General features: G+C 50.4%; 1 protein-coding gene across 1 annotated transcript in view; it reads left to right on the top strand.

Moving 5' to 3' along the window:
- Positions 1-23967, top strand: part of SCARA5 (scavenger receptor class A member 5) — a 117812-nt gene extending 93845 nt beyond the window's left edge. Inside the window, exons 8-9 of the mRNA XM_082655907.1 lie at positions 10794-10988; positions 21436-23967. Coding sequence (XP_082512033.1) covers positions 10794-10988; positions 21436-21572 — 332 coding nt within the window. The 3' untranslated portion in view covers positions 21573-23967. The remainder of the gene's footprint in view (positions 1-10793; positions 10989-21435) is intronic.
- Positions 23968-27029: the final 3062 nt, after the last annotated feature.

Genomic DNA, 27029 nt, shown 5'->3' with positions numbered 1-27029 from the left:
TCTCGCCCCCCAATTAGAACCCTGAAACCCAAAGCAAATAGAGTAAAATTAGGTAGGAAGTAATTGGATGAAAAAAACACTGGAGCCCTCCAGAGATGCCAGCGCCCTGTGAGTGAAACCAGATGTTGGTTTTAAAATCCTGGAATGGATTCCCAAGAGATACTGTCAAGTTCCCTTCCATCCCCAGAGGCAGAATAAGCAGCTGTCAGGCCTGGTACAGAGTGGAGAGGAATCCTGTGTTTGAAGTGGGAGGGGGGATTCAAGGCCAACATCCAGCGTCCCTTCCAGCTCTGGGGCTCAGGCATTCAACGCCAAAGCAGGGGAATCTGGAGCAGACCCAGCCTGCTTTGTCTAAGACCTTGCTTTTCCTACATCTACATTTACAAGGCAAAGAGAGCAAAGCTATTTGTTTTTTTGAAAAGAATCCCCACATGTTAGATATGTGCTGGGAGCCCCAGAGTGGCCTCAGCCCTGGCTTCACATTCCTGGACCATTCCGGAGTGGCCTTGCTTAACGAATCACATCCAGCTTGCATTAGTGAGCAGAAACTTGCTGACAGCAGGAGCCAGTCTTCTGCTGCCGCCCCTGTCCCCCTCCCCTAATATGCTAAGAAGCCAGGAACTGAGCCCTGGGGAGAGCAGAGGAAGTTAGGAGGAGATTAATCCAATTGGAGGGATGAGCCCCCCCGCCCTTGCTCCCGCTCCCCAGGCAGCAGGCTGGCTTTGCAATGAGACTTTCAAGGATACACCCCTGATGGGGCTACTGGTATCCGAGCCAAACTCAGCAACTCATGAAGACGTCTCAGAGCTGACGCACATGTGTCTGGGCGAAGTGCTGGCTGACCGGGGTTGGAGCTCACAGTAATGGGTGCCCATGGTGTGCCAAGTCTTTGACATGTGTGACTGCTCCCAACCATCACCATTTTACCCATTTTAAGAAGAGGGTAAGTGTAGAGAGGTCCTATCTGGTTGTATGGTGGAGCCAGGATTTAGACCCTGTTCCTAGTCCAGAGCCAGCCTCATTCCCCCCTCCCCTGGTGCCTCCCACAGGGATCCCCACCACCATGTTTTCCTCCATCCGAATTCCCCAATCCACCGAGCGCAGAAGAGGCAAGTAACTAAGCAGCTTTCCGATGGGTGTGTGGGATTCACAGGTGCTCTCTTTGGGCACTTTTGGTAGCAAGGACCAGAGACTCACTGGGTCACTTCACGTAATGGGGTCATATGGTAAGGACACCTGGGAGGACTTTGGAAGACTGGGGCTCATAATACAAGTGGGCCTTGCAGAGCCTGGAAGGGGAAGTTCTTTCAGAATCCCAGGCAGTTCTGGGGGCTTCAGGACTGGGGTTCGTGTCTTCACTCTGGTGTCTCATGTCCAGCACAGCTTGTTAATTCCACTGTCCCTGCCTCTTTTTGCTTCTGCTGCTTCTCAGCTCTCTGCATATTCCCCCCACTCAGCTTCCTGAGAGGGTCTGGGTGATCCTGCTACATCATTCTAGTGGTTTGGACCGAACTCCTGAGCCAGACCCATCCATCACTCATGGCCTTACACATGGGAAAGGAAGTGCCCATGGGCTGTGAGCATGGCATACATGTTGACTAGCTAATGCCAGTCTCATCACACCTGATGTCAAAGATAAGCAAAGCTGGGTGCTAAAGTGGTCAGGACAGATCTTAATCAGTAATATACTATATGTAGTGGGGCAAAGAGGTCAAGGGGAATTGAGTTCAACTTTGATTCCTACAGAGGTGACTGGGCATTTTCATGGGAGAGTGAGGGAGTGAGGGGTGAGTGGGGACTCAGTGGAGTCAGGGACGTGAAAAATTACTAAAAGCAGGAAGGGGTTGGTCCCTGAGAAACCCATCTGGGTTGCTAACTGGGACTGATTCAAGTTAAGCCCCTCCCCTCCCACAGAGGCTGGGAGACAGGGCGCTGACTTCAGATGGTGGCTGGAACAAACAGTAAATTCCTTTAGCAGCCTTGAGGGTTCTCAGAGGCACTTTAAGGGGGGGCTAGGGTCATCCTAGGGATGCAGCTTGGAGCTGTTAGAAACTGTGGGTTTGGTCAAGGAGAGGGTCTTTGTCACTGATCCCCTCAAGCACCCTGGGAAGTGAGTGTGACAGGTGAAGAAAGGAGGAGAAGAGAGTGTCCTAGTGCCTCTAAGGCTTAAGAAGAACGCTGGCAGCGTGCCCTGCCTGGCCCCTGCCAGTGCCCTCCTCCTGGCTCACCGCCCTCCTGCCTACCCCACACTGCCCACCCCAGATCCCCTCTGGTGGCACTTAGCAGGGGCAGTTTGGAATTGCCTTGTAGCATTTTTGTGTCCAGAGAAGAAGCAGGTTCCAACCCTCTGTGTCCCCATGACTGGGTCAATCCATGTTTAGAAATCAACCAGTAACAGGGAGTCTAGAATGATCTACAGAAAAGCAGCACAAATAGATAGAACCCAGGGTCAGTGCCCCCCGTCACGGTCTTCATTCTGGTGTGGTGGGCTCAGTGGGTAGACACCGCACCCATTCTGAACAGCCAGGCACCTAGAACCAGAGAGATACAGGAACCATGCGGTACTCAGCTGGGGATTCTGACCGGATCCCCTGACAAAGTCACGTATCCATCCACCCATCTGCCCTTCATCCCACCTAGTCATCAGACATTGACTTAGCTTTTTCAGCCGGCCAAGCATCATGTTAAGTATTGAGGGTACTGAAAATGCCAATGCCAATGAAGGAGCAGTGGTCTAGAAAGAGAGGCATCTGGCATCCCAGCTCTGAACATCAGTTTCCTCATCTCTAGATGAGGGGTTTGGACTGGGAAGTCCCTGAGGTCTCTACCAGCTCTGACGTTCTGTGGTTTTATCCATTTTAGGCTGTTAGTTCACTGGAGTGCCTCAAGGGTAGACAATACTTATCTGTCCTTGCATCCTCAGCACCTAGTACAATTCTGGAATATCGTAGGGATTCCATAAGTGCGTCTGGATGGATAAGTAAATGAGTAACTGAAAAAAGAAATACATACGTTGTATAGAGAATTAACAAAGGTAATGCATATTCAGTCCCCCACGTCTGTGCACAGGAAGTACAATCACATTGGATGTCAGTGGAATATTATCACTTCTCTCGAAAGCTAAGACAGGTTTATCCTTTCCCCAGCTGGAAACAGCGACATCTTCATTTTCATCTACAAACTCAGCCGTAGCTGTGCTTCACCAGGGTATTCCTGCCATCTTGGAACTCCCGGAAGACTTAGGAGAAGCCAAATTGTTTCTGTGCATTTAGGGTAGAAGTATTACTATTCAAGGGTTAAAGTCATTTGTTTTTAAGGGGACTCCTCCATCCAAAGACATCTTGCATCAAAGTCGTGAAGCCGACTTAGTGGACCCCAGCCCAGGTCCCATGAAGAATGAAGGACTCAGGGAATTCTCTGGTGGTCCAGTGGTTAGGACTTGGTGCTTTCACTGCTGTGGCCCAGGTTCAATCCCTGGTCAGGGAACTAAGATCCCACAAGCCACGCAACGTGGCCAAAAAAAAAAAGAATGAAGGACTTGGAGAGAAAGGAAGATATGGATGGAGAACTGGTTCTAATGTGAAGTCTCAAGTTCAGTCCCAGCTCTTCTACTGCTGGCTGTGGGATGACCTTAGGCAAACACAGCACCTCTCTGGGCCTCTGTTCCCTTGTGTATCACATGAAGAGTTTGGGTTATGATGGTCTCCAAGTCTCTGCCAGCTGGGAAATTCTAGGCTTCTCCATCATTTGTGATGGTTAGAAAAGCCCAGGGACTTCCCTGGCGGTCCAGTGATTAAGACTCTGTGCTTCCACTGCAGTGGGCATGGGTTCAATCCCTGGTCAGGGAACTACTAAGATCCCGCATGCCACGCGGTGCAGCAAAAAAGGAAAAAGAAAAGCCTAAAGACTGTGTGACGATTACCTAAAAGTAACTCCACGCACCAAATGATGGTGACATCTGTAGCCTACAACTGCGCGTGAGGAAGTTGTTGCTAGAGATATCTCCAGAAAATGCAAAGCTCCTTCACCCAGACACAATGTCTTGTTCTTCTCTACCATCTGACCTCTTCTGTGCCTCAGCCCCACCCTCTTTACTGAGGGGCCGGGTCAGGACTGGAGCAGACCTGCGATCCTGCTGCAGGAGGGTGGATGAGGGTCTCATGGTCGGTCCCAGGAGTGGCCTGGGTAATGGGCAGGGTCAGCAGAGCAGGTCAGGGAATGAGGAGGTGCCTTCTGGGGTCTGGCCCTGCAGCTAGGCAGGAAGCTCCAAGCAGGGATTAGAGCCACTGATGCTCTGGGAAACCTGTTGGTGAGGTGACTGAACCCTCTGATCTGGGAGAGAGCAAGGAGGCTACCCAGCTGGAAAGGACCAGTCTCCTGCCCTGAGTTCCATGCATCAGCTTCCTCCTCTGTTAGTTACAGTGATGCTGCTCGTCGAGGCTTTGGTGGAAGGGACTCCTCTCTGCTTCTCTGTAGAAAAAGGGAGAACCTCTGACCCCAAATCTGGGGCAGCAGGGAAAAAAGAACATCGGGGAGTCCCTGCTATAGGAGGTATGAGGAAAAACTCGTGCCCAGGACTTAGTGGGCTAGGACTTGGGACAAGCTATCAAGTCAGGAAACCCTCCGCTTATCCTCCAGGTGTTCGGTGGGGAACAGCGTTTGGTGTTTCCCTTCAGCTTGGGTCTCCCAGACCAGAGATGGAACGCGGGCAGGGCTCTTCCTGCAGAGAGCAGGGTGTGGGCCAGCCTGGCGGTCGCTACTGTCCTCTCCACTTACAGACCGTAGGCACGTGTCCAGGTAGATTCCAGTCTGCAGAGTAGGGACCCCATAACAAGAGAAAGAGTTTGATATTCTCTTCACTCAGGGGGTTCCCTTTACGAATCAAACTCAGATATCCACATGAGCTTCGCTTGACGGACTGGGTTCTGTGGAGTTGTGGGTCCACATTTTGCCTGGGAAGGATTTCCCAGGGCTCACCGAGCTGGGAGGTTAAGAAGAAAGTAAAGAGGCCTGTCGGTCAAGGGCAGCTATTAGGGGAAGTCACATGCAGTTGTGACAGCCTAAGGTCCTCTGCCCCCTACCTGGGCCATCCCCTCTGACTACTGGCCTAGGAGTGCCTGGGCTTTGTACAGTCAAAACCCCTGCCTTCCATCTTCCTCTACTGTCATGTGCAAAGAGAGGCATCTTCTTGACCCCAAATAGACCCACACGCTCCCTGGGGAGCACTCTGGGTGGGTGTCTACGGAATAAGCTCCCTGGACTTACAAGAAGTGTAAGGGGGTGGGGGGCACGTACCAGGCTGAGGCAGCCTCCCAGACACCACATCTGATTATGTCGGGCTGACACAGCCGTGGGGTAAGAGCGTTTCCCATAGGTGGTTGGTTGCTTGGTGGGAAAGCTTTGCTCTAGGGCAGAAACTGCTGGGAAAAAGCAAAGTTTACACCCTCTGCCCGCAGAAACCCAAACCTCTGTCTGATTCCCTGAATTGGGGCAGTTTGCATCATAATCAGGTCAGCTCTCAGCCACGGCTTTCCTGAGGAAGGTATCCACAGGGATGGGCTTTTGTTAAGGGGAAGAAAGGATTTAAAAATTACAGCTTCGTGCCATGTTCTGTAAGATGGAGCTAGACCAAGATGTGCCTCATTGATTCTTCCGGGGCATGCAGTATCTGCCGATCCCGTGGGCAGGGAACTGTGCTCAGCCTCCATCCAGGGAGAAGCCCTGGATCGGGGGGAACCTGGGAACAAGTGAAAAGGAACAGACTCCAGTGCTCGATGAGCCAACCCTGGGGTCTGGGTGTGCGGGGCACGGGGGGCACACGTAGCCACAGGACTGATGGGGGCCATGACCTTGCTTGATGTGTGGGGAGCATGGGGCATAGACCAGGACTGACGCTGTGTCCCATAATTAACGGTTACCATATGTTTCCAATTTTTGGAAGTTGATCTGTTTCCAAATATTCTTTTGCCACTTGCATATACACTGAAGCCTCCTGGGAATTCTAATATTTCAGCATCCAAGTGCCGCTCTCCAGATTTCCCTCAGCACTCACTGTAATCTCATGACAGACCACAGCCTTATTTTCTCATTTGGAATGTACGGTCATTGCACCAATAACTTGAATTCTGGGTCCAGGATCCAGGACCGTCCCACCGAAAGAAGCCATCAGTGAGGGGACTGAGTAGAAGGGGCTGTGCTGTAATAAAGAGGGTGTTGGAAACACTGGTAGCCCTGATGCTGACTCTCCTCAGGCTCCCACCAAAGCCGTTGGCTCTGGGGAGCTGTGTCCACTAGACAGGACTTGCCCACTGGGGTATATACTGTCCTAGTGCATTCATTCGTGCATGCCTTCGTTTCGCCCAGCTTGGGCGTCTTGATACACCAGGCACTGTATCAGGCCACATGACCTGTCTTCAGAATGCTTACAGTGTCCCAAAAGAGTTAACAGGAACTTATTACATGGAGTGATAAGTATGTCCACAGAAGGGGCTGTAGCCAGGTATGGGGGAACCACAGAAGGCTTTCTGAGAGATGTGACATTCAAGCTGAGATTTAAAGGACATGAAAATCTTAGGCCAGAGTACAGACATGGGTTTTTCTGAGATGGGGGGTGGGGGGAGGTCCATGTTCTCCCTCTGCTCATTCAGGTCAACACTCAAGGCCTTCCTTGTCTCCCCGTCCAGGATGGTGCCCCCCCACGATCCATTCCCTTCCTTGTCTCCCCATCCAAGATGGTGCCCCCCCACGATCCATTCCCTTCCTTGTCTACCCATCCAAGATGGTGACCCTGCCATGATCCATTCCCTTCCTTGTCTACCCGTCCAAGATGGCGCCCCCTCCACGTTCCATTCCCTTCCTGTGCTTCTGTTCCCATCTGTGCATCACTATGTGGCCATAGTTATATTTTTATTTGTTTCCTAGCTTTATCGCTAGTCTCTCCCACTACAATATCAGTCCACGAGGGCAGAGACTTTGTTCATGGATGTATCCATAGCTCCTAGAACAGGACAAAGCCCCTAATAGATGATCACTTTTTTGGCAAAACAAAGAAGTGAACAGAGTGAGTTCAGGCTGGCCAGAGTGGAGACATTAAGGGGGAAGCTCTGAACATCAGCCCTGTTTACCCACACTCCACCCAGCCTCTTCCTGTTATTTTGACCCTGAACTCTGCTTGGCCTGCTCTGGGACACACGGCATCCTCCTGCCCCTTCTCCCTCTACTGATGACCCCACACGGGGGCTGCTGTTGGAGGCCTCCTGGCCTGGCGTGGCCCACTGCCACCGTGACAGTGTGGTGACAGAGGTGAGGCGGGCCTGGGAGAAATCAAGGCTGACATCTCAGCCTCGGCCAACCCACCAGGGCCAACCCCTGTCCCAGGGCCAGGCCTCCTTTGCTGCTGCTGGCTCCAGGTTAGCTTGTCATGACTGCTCCCAGGGGAGCGTCCCTGTCTCAGACCTGGCCTCTGCATCCTGCTTCTCTCTGTGTTTTCTGTCTCCAGGATTCCTACACTCTCTTGCTCATCCCCAGCCTTTTCTGATAACCTGGCTGGAGCTTGTAAACCCACGTGGGGAGACTAGTCAGGGATGAAGGATGCAAACCCATGTGGGGAGAATAGTCAGGGATGAAGGATGCCTAGAAAATGGAATTAAACTTTTCCAGGAGCCTTTCCATGCCATCACACCGTACTCTTGCAGCATCTTGGGAGGGGTGTGGTCTCCTGGGGACTTCTGTGGTCCCCCTGTGCAGAGTATTCTGGGGTTTTCCTAGCCTGGGCAACTCAAAACAGACACGCAGCCAGTTCTAATTCCTCTCCTTTCCCATGTGACACAGATACGGGGTTTATCAATTCTGCCACTTCCTCCAGGATCCTATAAAGGTCTTTGCCAGGACTTCCCTAGTGGTGCAGTGGTTAAGAATCCACCTGCCAATGCAGGGGACACGGGTTCGAGCCCTGGTCCGAGAAAGTCCCACATGCTGCAGAGCAACTAAGCTCGTATACCACAACTCCTGAGCCTGTGCTCTAGAGCCCACAAGCCACAATTACTGAAGCCCGGGCGCCTAGAGCCCGTGCGCTGCAACAAGAGAAGCCCCTGCTCACTGCAACTAGAGAAAGCCCGCATGCAGCAACGAATACCCAACACAGCCAAAAATAAATAAATAAATTTATTTTTTTTTTAAAAAAAGGTCTTTGCCAAGTCATAGTCATTAGAAGAGGGAATTCCCTAGCCCAGCCGGTCAAGAAAAGAAAGACAAAAACATAGTCCAAGGGTGCAGTACTTATTGGGAGCAGAACTTGACTGGGTTTGCTATTTTCTTTCTTTTTTTTTTTTTAAGATAAGGGCTTTTAAAAATTAATTAATTAATCTATTTATTTTTGGCTGCGTTGGGTCTTTGTTGCTGCGCGCAGGCTTTCTCTAGTTGCAGCGAGCGGGGGCTACTCTTCATTGCGGTGCACGGGCTTCTCATTGCGGTGGCTTGTCTTTGTTGCGCAGCACGGGCTCTAGGCACGCGGGCTTCAGTAGTTGTGGCATGCAGATTCGGTAGTCGTGGCTCATGGGCTCTAGAGCACAGGCTCGGTAGCTCCTGCCATTGGGATCTTCCTGGACCAGGGATTGAACCCACGTCCCCTGCATTGGCAGGCGGATTCTTAACCACTGCGCCACCAGGGAAGTCCAGGTTTGCTATTTTCGCTGGCAGTTCGTGGAAGGGTTTTCCTGCATCGTATCACACACCTGTCCCTGTGTCACAGCACAGTTGTACCCGTCTCCACCCCACACCTCCAGACGGCTTCTGGCTGCAAAAGTGGCAACACTCCAATATCTTGTCAAGCTCAGGTCCCTGAGGGGCGAAGATACCTGCCCCCCACCCCAACTCATGGCATGGCGGACAGGTTGGCGAAAGGACCTTAGATGACACATCGGTAGACCCAAGCTGCCATCCCAGCTCTGGCACTAACGGTGTGTATCTCCCTGACGCTGTAACTCTCCAGCCAAACCCTGGCTTTGAGATGATCCAAAGGCTTTTTTCAGCTGCTCCCCTTGGAGAAGTAACGCCTTGCTTTGTAATGCAAAAGAACGAATCTTCACTCTTTCATCCATGTAGCAGACGTTTACTGTACATTTCCTGCAGCCAAGCTCTGTGCTGAACAGAGTTCATAGATGAACGTGACAGGGCTTCAGCCATCAGAGATGGGGATCGGGGGTTGCAAACTAGGACTTGCTTATTTCCTACTACGTTCCAGGCACCGTGCTTGGACCCTTAACACAGGTCATTTCACTTAGTCTGCAAAACAGCCCTATGCGTTGTCCCCATGTCACAGTTGGGGCAATGCCCTCAGAGAGTCTAGAACACTTTCTTAAGGTCATTCAGGTAGAAAGAAGGGTCTTGTATGTGCCAGGCTCCGTTCTAAGCTCTTTACACCTGTTGCTGTATTTCACTGATTCTGTGACACACATTTTAACATCTCTGAAATCTGGAAGCCTGTAGCAATACGTACAGCCTGCCACTGTAACTGGCAAAGCTTCTTCCTTCTTAGTAGCATGGAAAATAGTGATGGGCCTTACAAAACAGCGGCTTTTAAGATTTGATAAATTGCTGTCCCCCACTTAACAGGTAGTAAGGGACAGAGCCAGAATTCACACCCAGGTCTGTCTGGCTTCAAACACTTTGGTGCTGACAGCCTAGTGGGAAGGTGGACACAGATGACAGCACAGAGACAACACAACACTCAGCACAGTGTCTCAGCCCTGTGCTGAGACACAGGGGGACCTCTCCACCTACTAAAGCACACAGCAGGGCCACCTGTTCACAAAGCCTTGACCATCCCTTGATTTCCTCTGTTCCCCTTCACCATCCGCTCCGGCAGGCCTGAGTGCTGGTCACCAGGTGTCAAAGGGTAGAGAGGAATTCAACAATTCCGCTCCTTGGTATTTACCCAAATGAGTTGAAAACTTATGTCTACACAGAAATCTGCACAGGAATGTTTGTGACAGCTTTATTCATAATTCCTTCCAAGAGGTCCTTCAGTGGGTGAGTGGATAACTAAACTGTGGTACATCCAGACAATGGAATATTATTCAGTGCTAGAAAGAAATGGTGCTATCAAGCCAATGAAAGACATGGAGGAACCTTAAATGCATATGACTAAGTGAAAGAGGCCAATCTGCAAAGACTACATACCGTATGATTCCAAGTATATGACATTCTGGGAAGGGCAAAACTATGGAGACAGGAGAAAGATCAGTGGTTGCCAGGGGTTCGGAGGTGGGGTGGCAGGTGAACAGGTGGAACACAGGGGATTTTTAGGGCAGTGAAACCGCCCTGTAGGACACTGTAATGATGGAGACATGTCATTAGACATTTGCCCAAAGCACAGAATGGACAACACCAAGAGTGAACCCTAGTGTAAACTGTTGACTCTGGGTGATCGTGCCGTGTCATTGTGGGTTCACAGATTACCGCCGTGGTGGAGGTGTTGATAGTGGCAAAGGGGGCTGTGCATGGGGGGTGGGGGATAGGAGGTTTATGGGAAATATTTGTACCTCCTTCTCAATTTTACTATTAAAAAAATATAAAGTCTATTTAAAAAAAAAGGTGGAGAGAAGACGGGCAGGGGTGATAACGGGCAGGGGTGACACCACGGTTTCTTCTGGCTGCCGGCTCCACCTCAGCTGTAGCCCCAGCTCCCCTCTCCTATGCCGGGTGGTGGCGGGGAGTCGGGGGGGGGTCCCCAGGCGGGGCCCCACTATGTCCAGCTCGGGTAGTGACCCGTGACCCTGCGCTGCTCCCGGCAGGTGGCATGGAGGCCCTGATGGTCCGGCTGGTGAATGGCTCGGGCCCACACCAGGGCCGCGTGGAGGTGTACCATGAGCGGCGCTGGGGCACCGTGTGCGATGACGGCTGGGACAAGAAGGACGGAGACGTGGTGTGCCGCATGCTGGGCTTCCCCAACGCCGAGGACGTGCACCGGACGGCTCAGTTCGGACAAGGTAGGGCACCCGGAGGAGGAGAACGTGGGGCGAGGGTCCCGGAGGCCTAGGCCTGCCCTCCTGTCCAGCATCCTCCTGTCCAGCAGGACAGAAGTCCTGCCAGTGTCAGCCGGGCTCTGCCTGGATCCTTCCCGCCATGACCACGGGATGTTCACGGCCCCCAAGCGAGCTGGTCTGTCTTCAGACAGTTCTGCTTATTCGAACATTCTTCCTTCCCTTGAATTGACTCCCTTGCTTTTCTGGTCTCCTACTGGCCCCCGTTTTCAGCCCTGCATCTCAGGGCTCTTATCTAATCCCATGCCCATTTGTCCCGATTACATTTTTGTTACTATTTAGTGCTTAGATAGCACTGTCTGTGTGCCAGGCTCAGTTCTAAACAAGTTAAAAATATTCACTCACGTAATCCTTACCACACTAGGAAGCAGGTACAGCTATCATCCCTATATTCCATATGCAGGAACGGTGGCACAGAGAGGCTAGATGACTTGTCCAAGGTCACACAGCTAGCAAATGGCAGAGCCCAGGTTCAGACCCAAGCAGGTAGCTCGGGAGTCCGTTCTCTTATCCACTCTGCCGGCTGTCCCTGCTCCTCTTTGAGTCTTTTCTTCTTCAGATGAGGATCTCCAAACACTTCATCTCATCCTCAGGGGGAAAGATTTTGGCAGTCCTCACCATTTTGGTTGCTTTCCTTTGACAGGCTTAGACGGTACAGGAGAGTTTGAGGGAGAGGTGCAGACCCTTCCTGGGCAGACGGCTGATTTGAACCATCTGTCCCTTTCCGATTGCAAAGAGGTTGGCTCTACCCCAGCTCCAGTCTCTATCCACAGCACTGTGTCTTCCCCTCAGGCTAGTTCTCTGTATTAGTCTGCTCAGCTGCTGTAACAAATACCACAGACTATAGGACTTAAACTGCAGACATTTATTTTCTCACAGTTCTAGAGGCTAGAAGTCCAAGGTCAAGGTGTTGGCAGGTCTGGTTTCTCCTGAGGCCTCTCTCCTTGGCTTGTACAGGGACACCTTCCCCCTGTGTCCTCACATGGTCATCCCTCTGTGTGGGTCTGTGTCTCTTCCTCTTAGAAGGACACCAGACATATTGGATTAGGGCCCCTCTAATGACCTCATTTATCCTTAATCACCTTTTTAAAGGCCCTGGGTCCAAAGACAAGCACATTCTGAGGTCCTGGGGGTTAGGACTTCCACATAGGAATTTTGGGGGGGACACAATTCAGCCCATAACAATTCAGCTACACACACAGAACACCACACATGCACACTCAGACATAACTACTCACCGTCACAAATGCTTTGCCCTTCATCGGACCTCGAACTCAGAGAAACCTGTGTTGGCTTACAACGAAAACAATGGTCCCACCTGCTTGAAGACAGTGCTCCCTGCACCTGTATAATAATGTGCTGCGCCCGACTGTGTGATCTCGTTGCCCCTCCACCCTGCATCTTGGTGTCCCAGCTCTAACTTAAAGGGCCTTACAGACTCTGTGATGTGCCTTCCAGCTTGGGCCCCTGGAATGTGCAATACTTCTGCTCAGCTGTCACGAGGACCTGCGTTCTGGCAGGTGTGGGGAGGGATTTGGACTGACCCACTCACACTCAGTTGCCAGGTCCCCTGGTGACCTGTGGAGGGACCGCTGGCCCCGCTATGGAGGCTACTTGTGTCACGGAGCGTTTGCTGTCTTACCTGAGACCATGGGGGCCCAGCCCACTGTGCTAAACGGTAAAGGGCCTCGTGGTGAGAGGAGGGGCATCCTTTTCAGATGGGGACATAGAGCCGGGTCACATCCCAACTGGCCACGGAACCCTCCGCTCCCCACGGCTGCCTTCCTTCTCGCGCCCACTTTGGAGTGCCACAATCCTGGCTCAGAATCTTGTCCCTTAGACCTCAGTCACTGTTGCAGACTGAATGTTTGTGTCGCCCGCCCCCCCAGATTCATAGGTTGGAATCCTCAGCCCCGATGTGATGGTATCAGAAGGTGGGGCCTTTGGAGGGTGATCAGGTCACGAGCAGAGCCCTCATAATGGAACTGGTGCCCTTATAAAAGGGACCTCAGAGAGCTCCCTCCTGCTTCTGTGAGGACGTACAGTAGCCTACAAGCCGGAAGAGGGCCCTCCCCTAGAGCCGGAACACGCAGGCACCCTGGTCTTGGACTTGCAGCCCCCAGAACAGTGAGAAACAAATGTGTGTTGCTTAGAAGCCACCCAGTCCGAGCAGACAAGACAATCACACTCACTGAAGTGACTCCTGTGAAATGTGTTGTGACAGCTGGCGGAGACATTGACCCCAGCGTCCTGGCCTCTCGACTTCAAGGCCAGCACGTGGGGAGTTCAAAGGGTCCAGCTCCACGGAGGGCAGCCCACTCGGGGAGAGCGCTTCCCTCCCATCTAAAGCTCTGTGCTGGGTCTCAGCCTGTTTTCTTCAAGGAAAACTGCCATTTCTGTTTGCATGAGGAACAGAAACAGTGGGAACGGTCCTCGTTTTCCTTTTTTGGCTCCAGTGAGGGCTTCTCCCTAATAAGTGGAAGTAAACCTTTGGAGGGGAAAAATCATAAACTCTTTTAATGAAACCACATTAGGTCATTTGAATGTCATGGGCAGGGTTAGCCTAAAACTCTTTCATCCTGCCTTGATTTTTGTATTGTATGGTGTGAAGGGAAGCTCTACAATTGCCACCGGGTTTTTTTTTTTTTTTTGGCCGCATTGCACGGCTTGTGGGATCTTAGTTCCCCGACCAGGGATCGAACCCGGGTCCACGGCAGCGAAAGTGCCGAGTCCTAACCACTGGACTGCTAGGGAATTCCCACCACTCAAGTCTTTAAACCAGTCAGTGGGAAGCCAGGCTCGCTTCCACATCAGCATCAAATTTGCACCGTACTTTCCCATCATCATCCAATAACTTAGGTCACGTGATATTCGAGACCTGGACAGGTAGGCAGGCCAGGTGTCACTCATGGGTGCACAGAGGGAAATGGGGGCCGGGGAAGGGATGGGGCTTGCCTGGCACCCATCCTCCTAGCCCGGCTGCAGCTTCTGGCTCTTGCCATGGGCAGGCACTAGGCTCAGCACCCGGGGCACAGAGTTGAGTCAACCTAGTCTCTGACCTCAGCACATGCAGTTTAGAGGGGGAGGCAGACATGTTCACAGATTCTAAACTGTTGGAAGGGCTATGCTGCGCTAGCAGCTGGGGGCAGAGGGAGGGGAAGCCCGCCTCTCCTGGCAGCTGGCGGGGTTTGCATCAGGTCCCAAGCGCCCTCTGACCACAGCCTCGCGTCATGCAGGTGCCCCGATTCCCAATCCCAGTCTGCTCGCCCTCAGCCTCACGGAGTCTCCCAAGCCCCTGGCCCCGCTCTCCATCCACGCTTGTTTCTCTTCCGGCTGTGCTTCCTGCCCTGCCAGCCAGGACTGCAGACTCGTCCCTTCTCGCACCCTCACCCACTCCCGTGTCCCTTATCTGCTGGGTCCCTGAGTCTTACCAGATGCTACCAGTGTCAACGTCTCTGGTCCCTTGACTCTGTCCCCTCCTCTCTGTTCCCCCTGCTCTTGCCGTAGGAGCTCGGGCTGGGTAGAGCAGTGGCTAGGAGCTCAGTCTCTGGGTCAAAGCCCACCTAGCATCCCATATGTGCCACTTACTAGCTGGTGACCTGGAGCAGATTTCTCAACCTCTCCAGGCTTCAGTCCCTCCGCTTTTGCAGGATGATTGCAAACTCGAAGTGAGATCACGTACGGTGAGCAGTTAGCACAGTGCAGGCCCTGCGGTACACATTTATTTGCTGCTTGTTGGGTGGAGATGGGGGCGTCCTCCATGAGCTGCTTCCCGCGCTGCCGCCCCCTGTCCCCCTCCTGGCTGCCAGGGATCTTTCTAAAATGCGCTCCTGCCTCTGTCACTCCCCTGCCCGACGCTCAGTGGGTCTTTCCTGCTCTCAGGATCAAATCTGGTTTCCTTAGCTTAGTGCCCAGGGCCAGTCCTCACACACCTCCCGCCTCTGGCGGCGCATCCCTTAGCTGCGTGCGCCCACGTGTAGCCTCTGAGCTCACACAGCTGTTTCCCGGCTCCGTATCCCCTCACGTGCTGTTCCTTGGGTCCGGAATGCCTTTCCCTCCTCTTCACCTAGCTAATTCCTCCTCAGCTTTTAAAGTCAGCTCAATGATCACCTCCGGAGGGGAGTTTGCCGCTCCACCCCAGCCCGTGATGTAGATACCCCCTCTGCTCCCGTGGCATCTTCTGCGCGTACCTCTCACATGCTCCTGATCGCTGGGGTATGTGGGAACACCTTGAGGCCAGAGCTCCGAAACCCAGGACTGTGCCTGGGACGTGATAGGTACTGGATAAATGTGGGAGGGAGGAAGGAGGGACAGGAGGAGGGGGCGAGGGAAGAAGGAAGGAAGGAACTTCTGTGCCTGCCAAACCTGCGTCCTCCCCAGAGCCATAGAAGGAACTGCCGCACCCTGGCAATGCTCTCTGTGGTCTGGCACCATAAAAGTTTTCCTGGACGGGGCTCAATAATTGAATTATCAGTTTCCCTGGGAAAAAAGCAAGGAAAGACCCAAATGAGAACGACTTGGAGATTTTTTTTTTTTTAATTTTAAATTGGTCCAAGAGCTGTTGGAGAGGGAATGAGTGCAGATCAGGAAGATGGAGGGTGATGGCTGGAGCAAGGGTCCAGGAGGAGATGGAGGGCGTGAGACCACCATAGCACTGCTGGGAAATTAGTCCTGAGCCCGCCAAGAAAATCTTTCTTTGAGACAGACAAAAGGAGCTGAGGAGGGGTACAAATGCATACAGATTTGTAGGTGGGAGTGGGTGGACAGAATTGGGAGTGTTCTCTTTTAATTATATGATTAGCATTGTTTTGCCCTTTTTTTCTAAAATAAAATTCAAATACTGGGAGGTGGCTTAGTGCAAGGGTCAGCAAACATTAAAGGGCCAGGGAGTAAATATTTTGGGCTTCTGGGCCAGATGGTCGCTCTCACAACTACTCAGCTCTGTAGTTGTAGCATAAAAGCAACTACAGACAAAATGTAATCAGACTGGGGGCAGGGAGGCTCTGTGTTCCAATAAAACTTTATTTACAAAAGCAGGCAGCAGGTCAAATTGGGTTTGCAGCCTCCTGGTTTAGTGATCTGTGCTGTGTGCCGTGTATGTGGTTCTATAAGGAACGGGGACTGGACTGGCAGGACGTCAGTGGCCTGGGTCATGATCTCATTCCTTTAACAGTCGTGGGACAGGTCACTTAACCTTTCTGGAGCCTTAGTTTTCCTACCTCTTAAATATCTGTTTGATAGCCATCCTGCCTGTCCCTGTGTGAGGCTCAGATGGCAGCCTGTAGGAATCAGTGTAACTCATTCTGATCTCAGAGAGACAGCAGTGAGTGGTGGCTTGAAGCAGGATCTTAGTTCCCTGCCTAGGAACTGAACCTGGGTAGCCTGGATGAAAACCAGGAATCCTAGCCGCTGGACCACCAGGGGCCAGAGGCTAGAAGCTAAGTGGCCCTGGCTCTTGCCCCCATTTGAAAGCCAGAATGTTTCAAGGAGGCAAAAACTAAAAGCACGTACAAAGTTTATTATTAGAGACACAGCACAACAAGTGGGAGAGCACACAGAGAAACGGTTTGTTTGTCAGAGACTGAAGCAAGGCAGAAATACACACCTGGAGAGAAAGGGTGTAGGCGTCTTCTAATGAGCGCAGTAAAGAGGTGATCTAAGTCATTTATTTAGGACAGTCCTTCCGGGTCTTTGTTTACCTTTGGCCAATTTCTTGTTTCTTATTCCACGCCTGACCTGTCCTAGGACTCTCCCCAACATGCGTGCTAACTTTTTGCTAAGATGGATCCCACTGCAGAGGCCTATGGGGGTCTTGGCATCACTTATTATGGGGCGGCACCCCCTCCTTTTTGACGCCCCCAAGGAGTCTTAATGTGCCTGTGCAGTCAGGGAGTTTCTCTTAACCTCAGGAGTAGTCATCTTATCTCTTTACTTCAGCAGAGCTCAGTTTTTGCCACTAACTTTGTCCTTGGAGTGTCTGGGGAAGAACAAAGCTTCAATTTTACTGCCCTTGACAAACACCAGCTGTCCAGGCCAGGGGCCCATCTACTTCCTACCTCAATTCCTTCTATTAATATTACTCAAACATGCAGCAGCTCAAATGTTTGTCCCATGAAGCAGAGATTTTTTTGTTTTGTTTTTATACAATTTTGAAAGGTTGCTTTCCCTTTACAGTTATAACCAAGTATTGGCTCTACTCCCCATGTTATATATTGGGCTGGCCAAAAACTTCGTTCAGTTTTAAGTAAAAATGAAAGACATTTTTCATGTTCACGAAGGACTTTATTGAACAACGGTTTCACTAACCGAACGAACTTTTTGGCCAACCCAGTAATACCTCCTTCAGCTTATCTTACAGCCAATAGTTTGCACCTCCCTGTTCCCCACCCCTGTATTGCCCCTCCCCTCCCCCTGGTAACGACTAATTTGTTCTCTATATCTGTGAGTCTGCTTCTTTCTCGTTATATTCACTAGTTTGCTGTAGTTTTTAGATTCCACTTACAAGTGATATAATACAGTGTTTGTCTGTCTCTGTCTGACTTATTTCACTTAGAATAATGCCCTCCAAGTTCATCAGTGTTGCTGCAAATGGCAACATTTCATTCTTTTTTATAGCTGAGTAGTATTCCATTGTATATATATACCACAGCTTCTTAATCTATCCATCTGTGATGCACACTTAGGTTGCTTCTGTATCTTGGCAATTGTAAGTAATGCTGCTATGAACATTGGGGTGCATGTATCTTTCAAATTAGTGTTTTTGGTTTCAATCAGTGGGATTGCTGGGTCATATAGTAGTTCTATTTTTAGTTTTTTGAGAAATCTCCATACTGTTCTCCACAGTGACTACACCCGTTTACATTCCCACCGACAGTGTTTTTCTTTAATCATTTTTTGTTCATTGGTGTAGTCCCTACACCAAGAATAGTGCTGAGCATGGAGTAGACTCTTAAATACTTGTTGGGGCTTCCCTGGTGGCGCAGTGGTTGAGAGTCCGCCTGCCGATGCAGGGGACACAGGTTCATGCCCCAGTCTTGGAGGATCCCACATGCCACGGAGCTGCTGGGCCTGTGAGCCATGGCCGCTGAGCCTGCGCGTCCGGAGCCTGTGCTCCGCAACGGGAGGGGCCACAATGGTGAGAGGCCCATGTACCGCAAAAAACAAAACAAAACAAAACAAAACAAAAAAATACTTGTTGAATGAATGAATGAATAAGGATAGAATAAAATCTCCACTTACGCATGCCGACAATATCACCTTCCAACAGCTCTAAGTGTCAGAAGACCTGGCCTCTCGTCCCAGTTTTTCCTCCTCAAGGTAAAAACCTCACCCTGTTGTTTAATTTTTCTGACTGTACAGTGGGGAGCAGAGTAGCCCCTTTCCCGCTTACCTGATGGGGCATTTATGGAGCTCCCAGGAAGACTGCGGAGGAGCAGACCTAATCTAGAGCAGGGCTTTTCAGACCTGAACGCATGCCTGAATCTAGGAGATCTTGTTAAGTTGCAGACTCTGATTCGGGTCTGGGTGGGCCCGAGACTCTGTGTTGCTAACAACCTCCCAGGTGATACTGATCTCCTGGTCCTTGGGCCACACGTTGAGTATCAGGTGTCAGCTCTAAAGCTAAAAGGATGATTGGTACCTGGAGTCATGACAGTGCTAGCTCCTCTGACATGGCAAGGAGCAGAAACGGTCTTCGGGTTCATAGGCCCTTCAGCGATGTCCCAGGAACTGTAGATACTCACTGCTGCTGAGTTAACAACGCTTTTCTCATTTTATTAGCTCTTCCGTGACTGGATGTTAGCCAGAGCTCCCTAGCCAAACACCAGCTAGAGTTTGGGGTCTTGTGATCCTGTGTATGCATTTGGGCTCGTAACCTTGGGGCCTGTTCTGTATTTGTCGGTCTCCTTCATTTGCTCCTTTATTTGTTTTGGATGTGACTAATCCCACAGAGCTCTCGGGCCTGTAGCCCAAGGAAGGGTAATTTGTAAACTGATGTGTTTTCCAGGAGACATTTAATCTGAGAATTTTTGCTCGGCTTCAGAGGGCTTATTGTGTAAGAGGCACGCTGTATCCCGCTAGGGAAGAGGCTCTGATGAAGAAATAACATCCAAAAAGACAGCAGAAGGAGGCCTCTCCTCCCAGCTCTGTTCCTGAATTCACTGCTTGGTATTCCCATGACAACAGATGCTGAACATCTCGGCATAAAAAATATGTCCAAACCACTTAGTTCATGCGGTTGATTTCGTGGGCAGCAAAATGGTTTAGGTGCTCCCTTGATGCTCTTTGTAAAGGGGTTTCCCACGCAATCCAAGGGTGAGTGACAGTTTTAAGGGTTTTAAGAATTAGTCCTGACAATTCCTCTAAAAGGAGAGGTTGTCTGGCTGCTGAGAGTTGGGACAGGGAGAAAACGGGGGTAGGGTCAGGGCACAGTACTAATCCCTGAGCTACCTTTTGTATAGGGTTTTGGTGCATCTGAAAGCCCTTTAAAATACAGGAACTGGGGATTCCCTGGTGGTCCGGGGGTTAGGACTCTGTGCTCTCACTGCCGAGGGCCCGGGTTCAATCCCTGGTCGGGGAACTAAGATCCCACAAGCCATATGGTGTGGCCAAAAATAAGAAAAATATTCTCTTGGGACGTCCCCAGTGGTCCAGTGGTTAAGACCCCGCCCTTCCAATGCAGGGGGTGCAGGTTCCATCCCTGGTTGGGGAACTCAGATCCCACATGCCACGCAGTGTGGCCCAAAAAACACAAAAAACAAAATACAGGAATACATGTTACCTCGTTGAACTTGCCCAGGTTGACACAGTCAGTAATGTTGCAACCCCGTTTATGACCTTTGACCCCATGATTTTTGGTGCTGGCTCATAGACCTAACAAGTCAGGGTGCTGGAGTGACCATCCCGGTTTACCCAGAACCTACCCAGCTTTAGCACGAAATGTCTCATATCTCGGGAATCCCTTCCCAGTTTTACAACTGAAATGGTCTTCCTAGATGGGAATGAGACTTGAACTGAGATTTATTCTACTTATTGTAAAGCCCTATTTGTGCTGTACCTATTTCTGCTTCTCACACTTCAATGCAGAACCACTTGCTTCAAAGGTAGATTTGGATTCAGTAGGTGTTGGGTGGAGCCTGAGGTTCTGCAGTTTTGACAAGCTCTGGGGAATGCTGATGCCACTGGTCCGGGACCACGCTTTGTGCAGCGAAGCTCTAAGCTACTGCTTCCACGGGAGAGGGGAGCCCTAAAGCTCAGGCTTCCTTCCAGAGGGCTCCCAAGTGAGCTCCTGCCATTGGAGACCTTCCTTGGCCATCAGCCCAGAGAGCCCACCTGAACCATGGGTGATGGCCCTGCCCGTTCATCAGCAGGGGCTCTAGGTGACTTCTCCCCTCTCCACTGACCCCTCTGACCCCAGACGAGCCCTCTCCATTCCCTTGGAGCCTCACCCAGCTGCCCTATTCCCTTGACATTCAGTAAGGGACCTCAGTGCCAAGTCTATGTCTCTTGAGACTCAGGTACAATCTTGGGAAAGCCAGCTAAAGGCTCCCCTGCATGGGCATCTTCAGACCAGTAGGTTGGTCCCCTTAAGAGCTGAGTGAACAGACAGGCAAAACTCAGCTACATTGTCGTAGGGACCTTGTATTTTGGGAACTTGACCTAATTACTTGTGGTTAGGGATGCTTCTGCCTGTCATTACATAGATGTCTGGTTATAATGTTACATTCTGGGATCCCCTGTCATTCCGAGTACCAATGTTTTGAGCTCATAGAAAGAGACCGTCTGCTTTAAATTTCAAAAGATTGAAGGTAATGTTGGTACTGGCATACTTGAGATACTTATGGGGCACTGGATCTGTCCAACCCAGCGTCTGTCTAACATTGTCCTTCTGATTAGGCCCCGTCTGAATATTCATCAACAAATGCCGCAAGATATCGTATCTCAAAAGCTATGAAGTGTCTCGTATAAAGCATGGCCTGGGAGGCAGCAAGACTTGGGCTTGAGTTCAGACTCTGCCACTTACAAGCTGAGCAACCTTGCACCAGTTGCCATCTGAACCTCAGTTTTCCCATCTAGGAAAAGGGTTTATTCATGGCTATCTCACAGCACCATGGTGAGAATGGATGAAGATCGTATGTGTAAGATGCTGACACATAGGGGCTACTCAGTAAATACCACCGTCTCCACTGTCAATTATTCTTATTCTGCCCTCAAGAAACTGAGCTAGAAAAGAAGTATTTGGTCTTGGTGGAATGGAGAAGGCAGATGGGAACCACTAGATTTGAGAACTGACAGCAGAGCTTGGGACAGCCGGGTCAAGGACAGACAGCAGTGTTCCTGTCTGTTCTGCCCTCCTGCATCTCCGCTAAGAAATCGTGTTGACTTGTCTCCACAGGCACAGGGAGGATTTGGATGGATGATGTCGCCTGCAAGGGCACGGAGGAGAGCATCTTCCGCTGCAGCTTCTCCAAATGGGGGGTGACAAACTGCGGACACGCTGAGGATGCTGGAGTGACATGCAAGAGACACTGACAGTGGGCACAGCCCAAGGTCCGGACCCAGCTGCCAAGCCTTCTTCCTGCATTCCTGGGGTGGGGGCATCGCTCGGGGCTCCCCTGACCCATGCCTCCCCGCCCAGCACCCCCAGACCCCCGGATTCCCATCCCAGGACCCATGGTGGCCTGCCATCCTCCTCTCCTTGGACATCTTTTCCAAAGCACAACTCTGGGATCTACTGCCTGTCTCTCCCTTCCACCAGGGTTCCTGCATGGAGCCCTGGTCAACTGGATCGCCGTTTTGCCAAGTCTTCTAAAACACCATGCGTCAGGCCTCCGTATCCATGCTCTCTGTGGTCTGTGAGTTACAGATAAATGTTGGCCACAAATGCATCCGTGAAGATGGGAGGGAGGCATCCCAGATCGTTTACTCTGCAGATTATTCCCAAACCTCAGGCCAAGAGTTTTGACCAGCCAGAGACAATACTGAGTGATTCATTTTCCCCCTTTACTCTGCCTCTGCACAGCGTTTGTTAGCTGGGGGAACTGACATAGAGGAGAGGCCAGCTGTAGGAGCCAGAGGGAAATGCGAGTCTCCTGCAGGAAGCAGTCTGGATTCAGAGAAGAGGAGTGAAAGGAACATTTATTGAGTGACTGCCACGCGTGCTATTACATAGTATCTTGGGTGCTAAATTCGTTTATCACTTTGCAGCATTCCTATAAGTCACGTTAGTGTGGGTACCACGTCACCGCCAGGTAGCATTCAACTGACCCCTTCACCTGACCTATTAGTCAGATCGAGAATGACTGAGACCACTGTTGCTACCTGAACTTTCCTGTGTCTTGGCCAGGCTCGAGCAAGAAGCTTGGGTGCAGGACGGGTGTGACTAGAAGGTTACATACTCCAAACTGCACAGGGTGTGAGTTCAAGGTCAGACAGGACTGGCTCCTAGGGCAACCATCCACACAGGAGGAAAGCTGATTTGGAGGCGGACATGGGGGCTGTCTGGGTTAAACCAAGATCAGCCCTCAGGTATCTGGCAGTCAGGGTTGAAGCTATGTCACCTGTGTCTCGGAGCTCTTCGGAGGTGATGATATGGAACATTCCAGGCCTCTTTGGGTGTCATCCTGTGGTCAGGAGAACACATGTCCTGATGGAGCCTATAAGAGTGAAAGGAGGGGACTTCCCTGGTGGCGCAGTGGTTAAGACTCCGTGCTCCCAATGCAGGGGGCCCAGGTTCGATCCCTGGTCAGGGAACTAGATCCCACATGCATGCCGCCACTAAGGAGCCGGCGAGCCGCAACTAAGGAGGCCGCGAGCCTCAACTAAGGAGCCCGCCTGCCTCAACTGAGACCCACTGCAACCAAATAAATAAATATTAAAAGAAAAAAAAAAGATTGAAAGGAAATGAGGATTCCCTACAATCTCTGGGAGAAGAAGAGGCCGTGGGCCTTTGCAAGTCCTCAATCTGCACCCCTTTCCTAGTGATGGGGAGATCATATTCTGCTTTTGACACGAGGAGGAGGTCAGACTGGGCCATATATGTGTTCTAGGCCTGGGGACCTACATGGTAGCAAGTGAGCGCAGACCCTCCTCCCTTGAGGGAGACACAAACTCAGTCAGGCCTCAGATACACAATCACCTGTCCTATCTGGTGAGCACCGCTTGCCTGGGGAAGGTGACAGCTGGGACCCTCTGGGTGTAAGACCAGCAAAGTTCCTGGCTGGCAACTGAACCAATATGTGCTATTGGTTGTTCTTTGCGAGCCATATGCTTGTTATTCATTAATGTCCCAACGATCAGAGACTCTCCTTCTGACTAATTGCTATGTTTACATAACACGCATGTACTCATGCATCTTTTCCCAGAGCCAATATATGTATGCATATATGAACACAGCACTCTTTACTATAAATAGCTCAGCACACCACAAATTTTGCATTAAAAAAGAAAATACTCAAGGTGGAAAGATGTCACGTTGAACGATGTAAATTCCCAAGTCCGTTCTGGCAAAGAATCCAGTTATCCTACCAACGCAGACCCACATAACTTTCTTACTTGGTCTTTTCATTCGGGAAAATACAAGTCTTGCTTTACATCAAAGAAAAACGACGGTGATAAGTGTCTGAACCTTAAAATAAAAGTCTACTAGTTTACATTCCTACTTAAGAGGACATGGAAATAAAATAACCATGGACCTGTATTTCAGGGACTAAAGGAAATTAGGCCAGGCCTAAAATACATCAGACCTTTTATAAGAAAGAATTTCAATAAAGCTAAAAACATGTTGCTAACAAGCTTCCCCTCATATTCTTTCTCATGAAAACCCGGTGAGCGTGGGGAGGACGGGTGAAAATTGGATCGTCTGATAATTTTTCAGCGGGAATTGGTGGAATGGGTGGCTTATGAGAAGCTGTCTTAATACTTCCAGAGGTCAGTAACCACAGTCTAGACCAAGAACATGGTGGCACATGGTGTCTTAAGCCCTATTCGGTAACCTAAGGAAAGGGTCCCAAGCAGCAGAACAATAATCACGGCCCAGCTTGTAAGAGAATTGCTTTCATAGTCATTAAAGGAAAGAACACCTATTTCCTCACTTCTCCAGAGTTCTTACTTGGGGATGTGCTCGCATCTGGAGTTCCATTCACAGGTAAGAAGACCATCCGGGGTTGGTACAAGGTCTGTGACGTCACTGGGCCTCGTCACCCAGTGAGAGGTATGAACTCCCAGGCACAGGACCCGGGGAGAGTGTGGGGATGGCCCAGGTCACCGCCTAGTCCTGGCCACAAACTCATAGCTGCACCTGTGGGAAAACCTAATGGCCCAAGCTTCCTGTAGGCCATAAAAGTTTGCCAAAGGAAGTCAACAGAGAAAAGTGGACTTTCTGGAAATGCACAAAGGAGGCATCCTGGTTTTCTCTAAAAAGTCCGGTGATACCCACCCCCAAATCACTGTGGTTCCCGTTCTATATTCAGTCCCATGGAGAACGGCGGTGGCCCTTCTTCTCCACTCTAATGTCTACAAGGCACTGCTTTTCCCTGGTCTCAGATACCTGAGAACTGACCTTTGGCGCCTTCGTGTGTTGTGGTCAACCCAACCACTGTAGTGGGTTTGAATTATGGAAAGGAGTTACGCCGTTCTCCACCATAGGCACCGTGGTTTCTTCAGCTACATTGTGTTCTGACAGTTACGCTAACATTTCTGTAAGATGTCAGCTGTGTGAATCACTTGTCTTTCTCTTCTTAGAAGCGCTCTCCCTTCAACCCTCCATGGAACATCTTTCCCTTCCTTTTCCTCTCCTTCTCCTCCACCTTTCGCTTCTGGGAGCCGAGATGGGTTCTGACTGACTGGAGCTTTGTTATCGAATCCTCTCCACCAGCTCAGCCCCCAGTTAGAATAGGCTAAGGAGCTTTCTGGGAGGACCCCCCGTCCCCCAGGTCATCCTCCCACCCCGGCTGGAGGGAACTTGAACGAGCCCCAGCTCTGTATGAGTTCTGGTAATGATGCCTTCCTCAGAGGTTGTTCTAGCTGGCCTCCTGGGGTTCACACAGATTGGTATTCAGCGGACAACTCGAGGGAACCCTATACACCTTTCTGGAAATTTCTCTGCGTAGCTCCGTACTCTCGGATACTGTGCCCTGCAAATTCCAGCCACCTTGGCCTACCCAATCTTCAATTCTCCTCACCTCCGCGAGTTTGCCACTTGGCTGCAGTCAGCAGGGAACCTAGGCCAGGGGAGGCTCACCTCACTTGCTCTTTTTCTCAAGGAGCAAAGACTTATGCTACCTGTGGTCCAAAGTCTGAAAATATTTTGTCAAGTATTTTGGACAATTTTCTAGTTATGACAGAAGGAGGATGATTCTGGTAAGGACTCTCTCATGGCCCAAAGCAGAAGTCTGCCCTGTGGGTATTTTCTGGTGGGAGAGAATCATAAGGGAAGAGACTTCGTGGTTAGAACTCAGCATGACATGAGGATCTGGTGGAGACTAGTTCTGGAAAGAGGCTCTCCAGGTGGGGAGAGGGCTTCCCTGTCACCTTCTCTCACGGCCCCCGACCGCACAGACTCCTTCCAAAGGTCAGCTCCCCGGGGCTGCTTGCATGCTTCTCCTCAGTACTTGGCCCAGTTAAACTAAGGATGAGCAACGAGGAAGTAATTTCAGAAAGAGACAAACAGCTTTCAAACAGACAAGTCTCCAAAACGGAAGTCTTAGATCCTTCAAAAACTACTTGAGTTGTGGTCCCCAAGAGCCGGTAAAAATGTCCTGGCTCCTTGCCTGGCCCGCTTGCCTCTCAGCCCCTGCCTGTGTCTACATCATGGGTGCTTTCTCATTTCCCATCTTGTTCTCCTCAACAAGCAGAAACGAGTGCACTGGCTCTGTTGCCTCCAGGACCTCCAGTCACTGAGAGCTCATTCTGGGCCCAGGGGAAGACCTCATCCTTCTGCTGCTGACGGATACAGATCACTTTAACAGGCACAACGGATCACCTTTCTCTCCCGGTGGAAACCCAGGGCAATGGTTCTGACAAAGTTCTTGCCCTTCCTTCATCTGCATGTTCACTTAATCCATAATTATTGAGTCTCTGCCACGTGTGAGGCCCAGACCAGGTATAGGAGATATAGGACCAGACTGATTTGGTCCCTGCCCTCAGGGAGCTTACCTTCTAGCTCTTATATCCTTTTCACAGGCTTTCAGTATAACATTAACCACACAAGAACAATAATATCTAACAACAGGAAATGCCCAGGTAAGGGAACAGTGGTTGCCTGCCATGCTACTTATACAAAACACAAATAGCTCAATTGTTTTTTAAAAAAATCATCTTCATTGCTAATGAGTTAACAAGAGCATAGGTGGCTCTGGTTATGCAAATAATCAACAAATAGGAAATGAGGATGATTGAACACTAAGTACACATGCCTGTTCATTCCAAATAGCAGTACATAAGCAGAAACAATAGCTAACATCCCTTTAGCATTTAACGTGGGACAGGTTCTTCGGGCTTTACAAGAATGAACTCCTTCAATTTTTACAACCACTGGTTCTGTTCTAATCATTCCAGTTCTGTGGGGGAGACTCGGGCACGGAGAAGATCACACAGTAAATGAAGAAGTTAGGACTTGAATCCGAGAAGTCTTAAACACTACACTCTATGTAACACAAGCAATGATAGTACTAGAATTCTATAAGGTTACTTATATACCTGCCATACAATCTAGCCATTTCAGTCCTAGGTGTTTATGGAAGAGAAATAAAAGCACGTGTTCACACGAAGACCTGATATATTAATGTTCATAGAAGCTTTATTTCTAATACACAAAAACGTATTTTTTTGTGTGTCCATCAGTGCCCAGCAACAGGTGAATGGATAGATAAATTGTGAACAATGGACATAATTGTGGATGAACAGAGCCAAAGCTGGAAGTTTAAAAAGACAAATAATGTTGATAGATTTGAGGCAAAACTGATCAAGAAGAAAAAGAGGTGAAACAAA

This window comes from Grampus griseus, assembly GCF_964374135.1.
Source record: "Grampus griseus genome assembly, chromosome: 6".
Taxonomy (NCBI): domain Eukaryota; kingdom Metazoa; phylum Chordata; class Mammalia; order Artiodactyla; family Delphinidae; genus Grampus; species Grampus griseus.
Note: the sequence above shows the minus strand (reverse complement) of the source record. Positions and strands in the feature narration are given on the sequence as shown.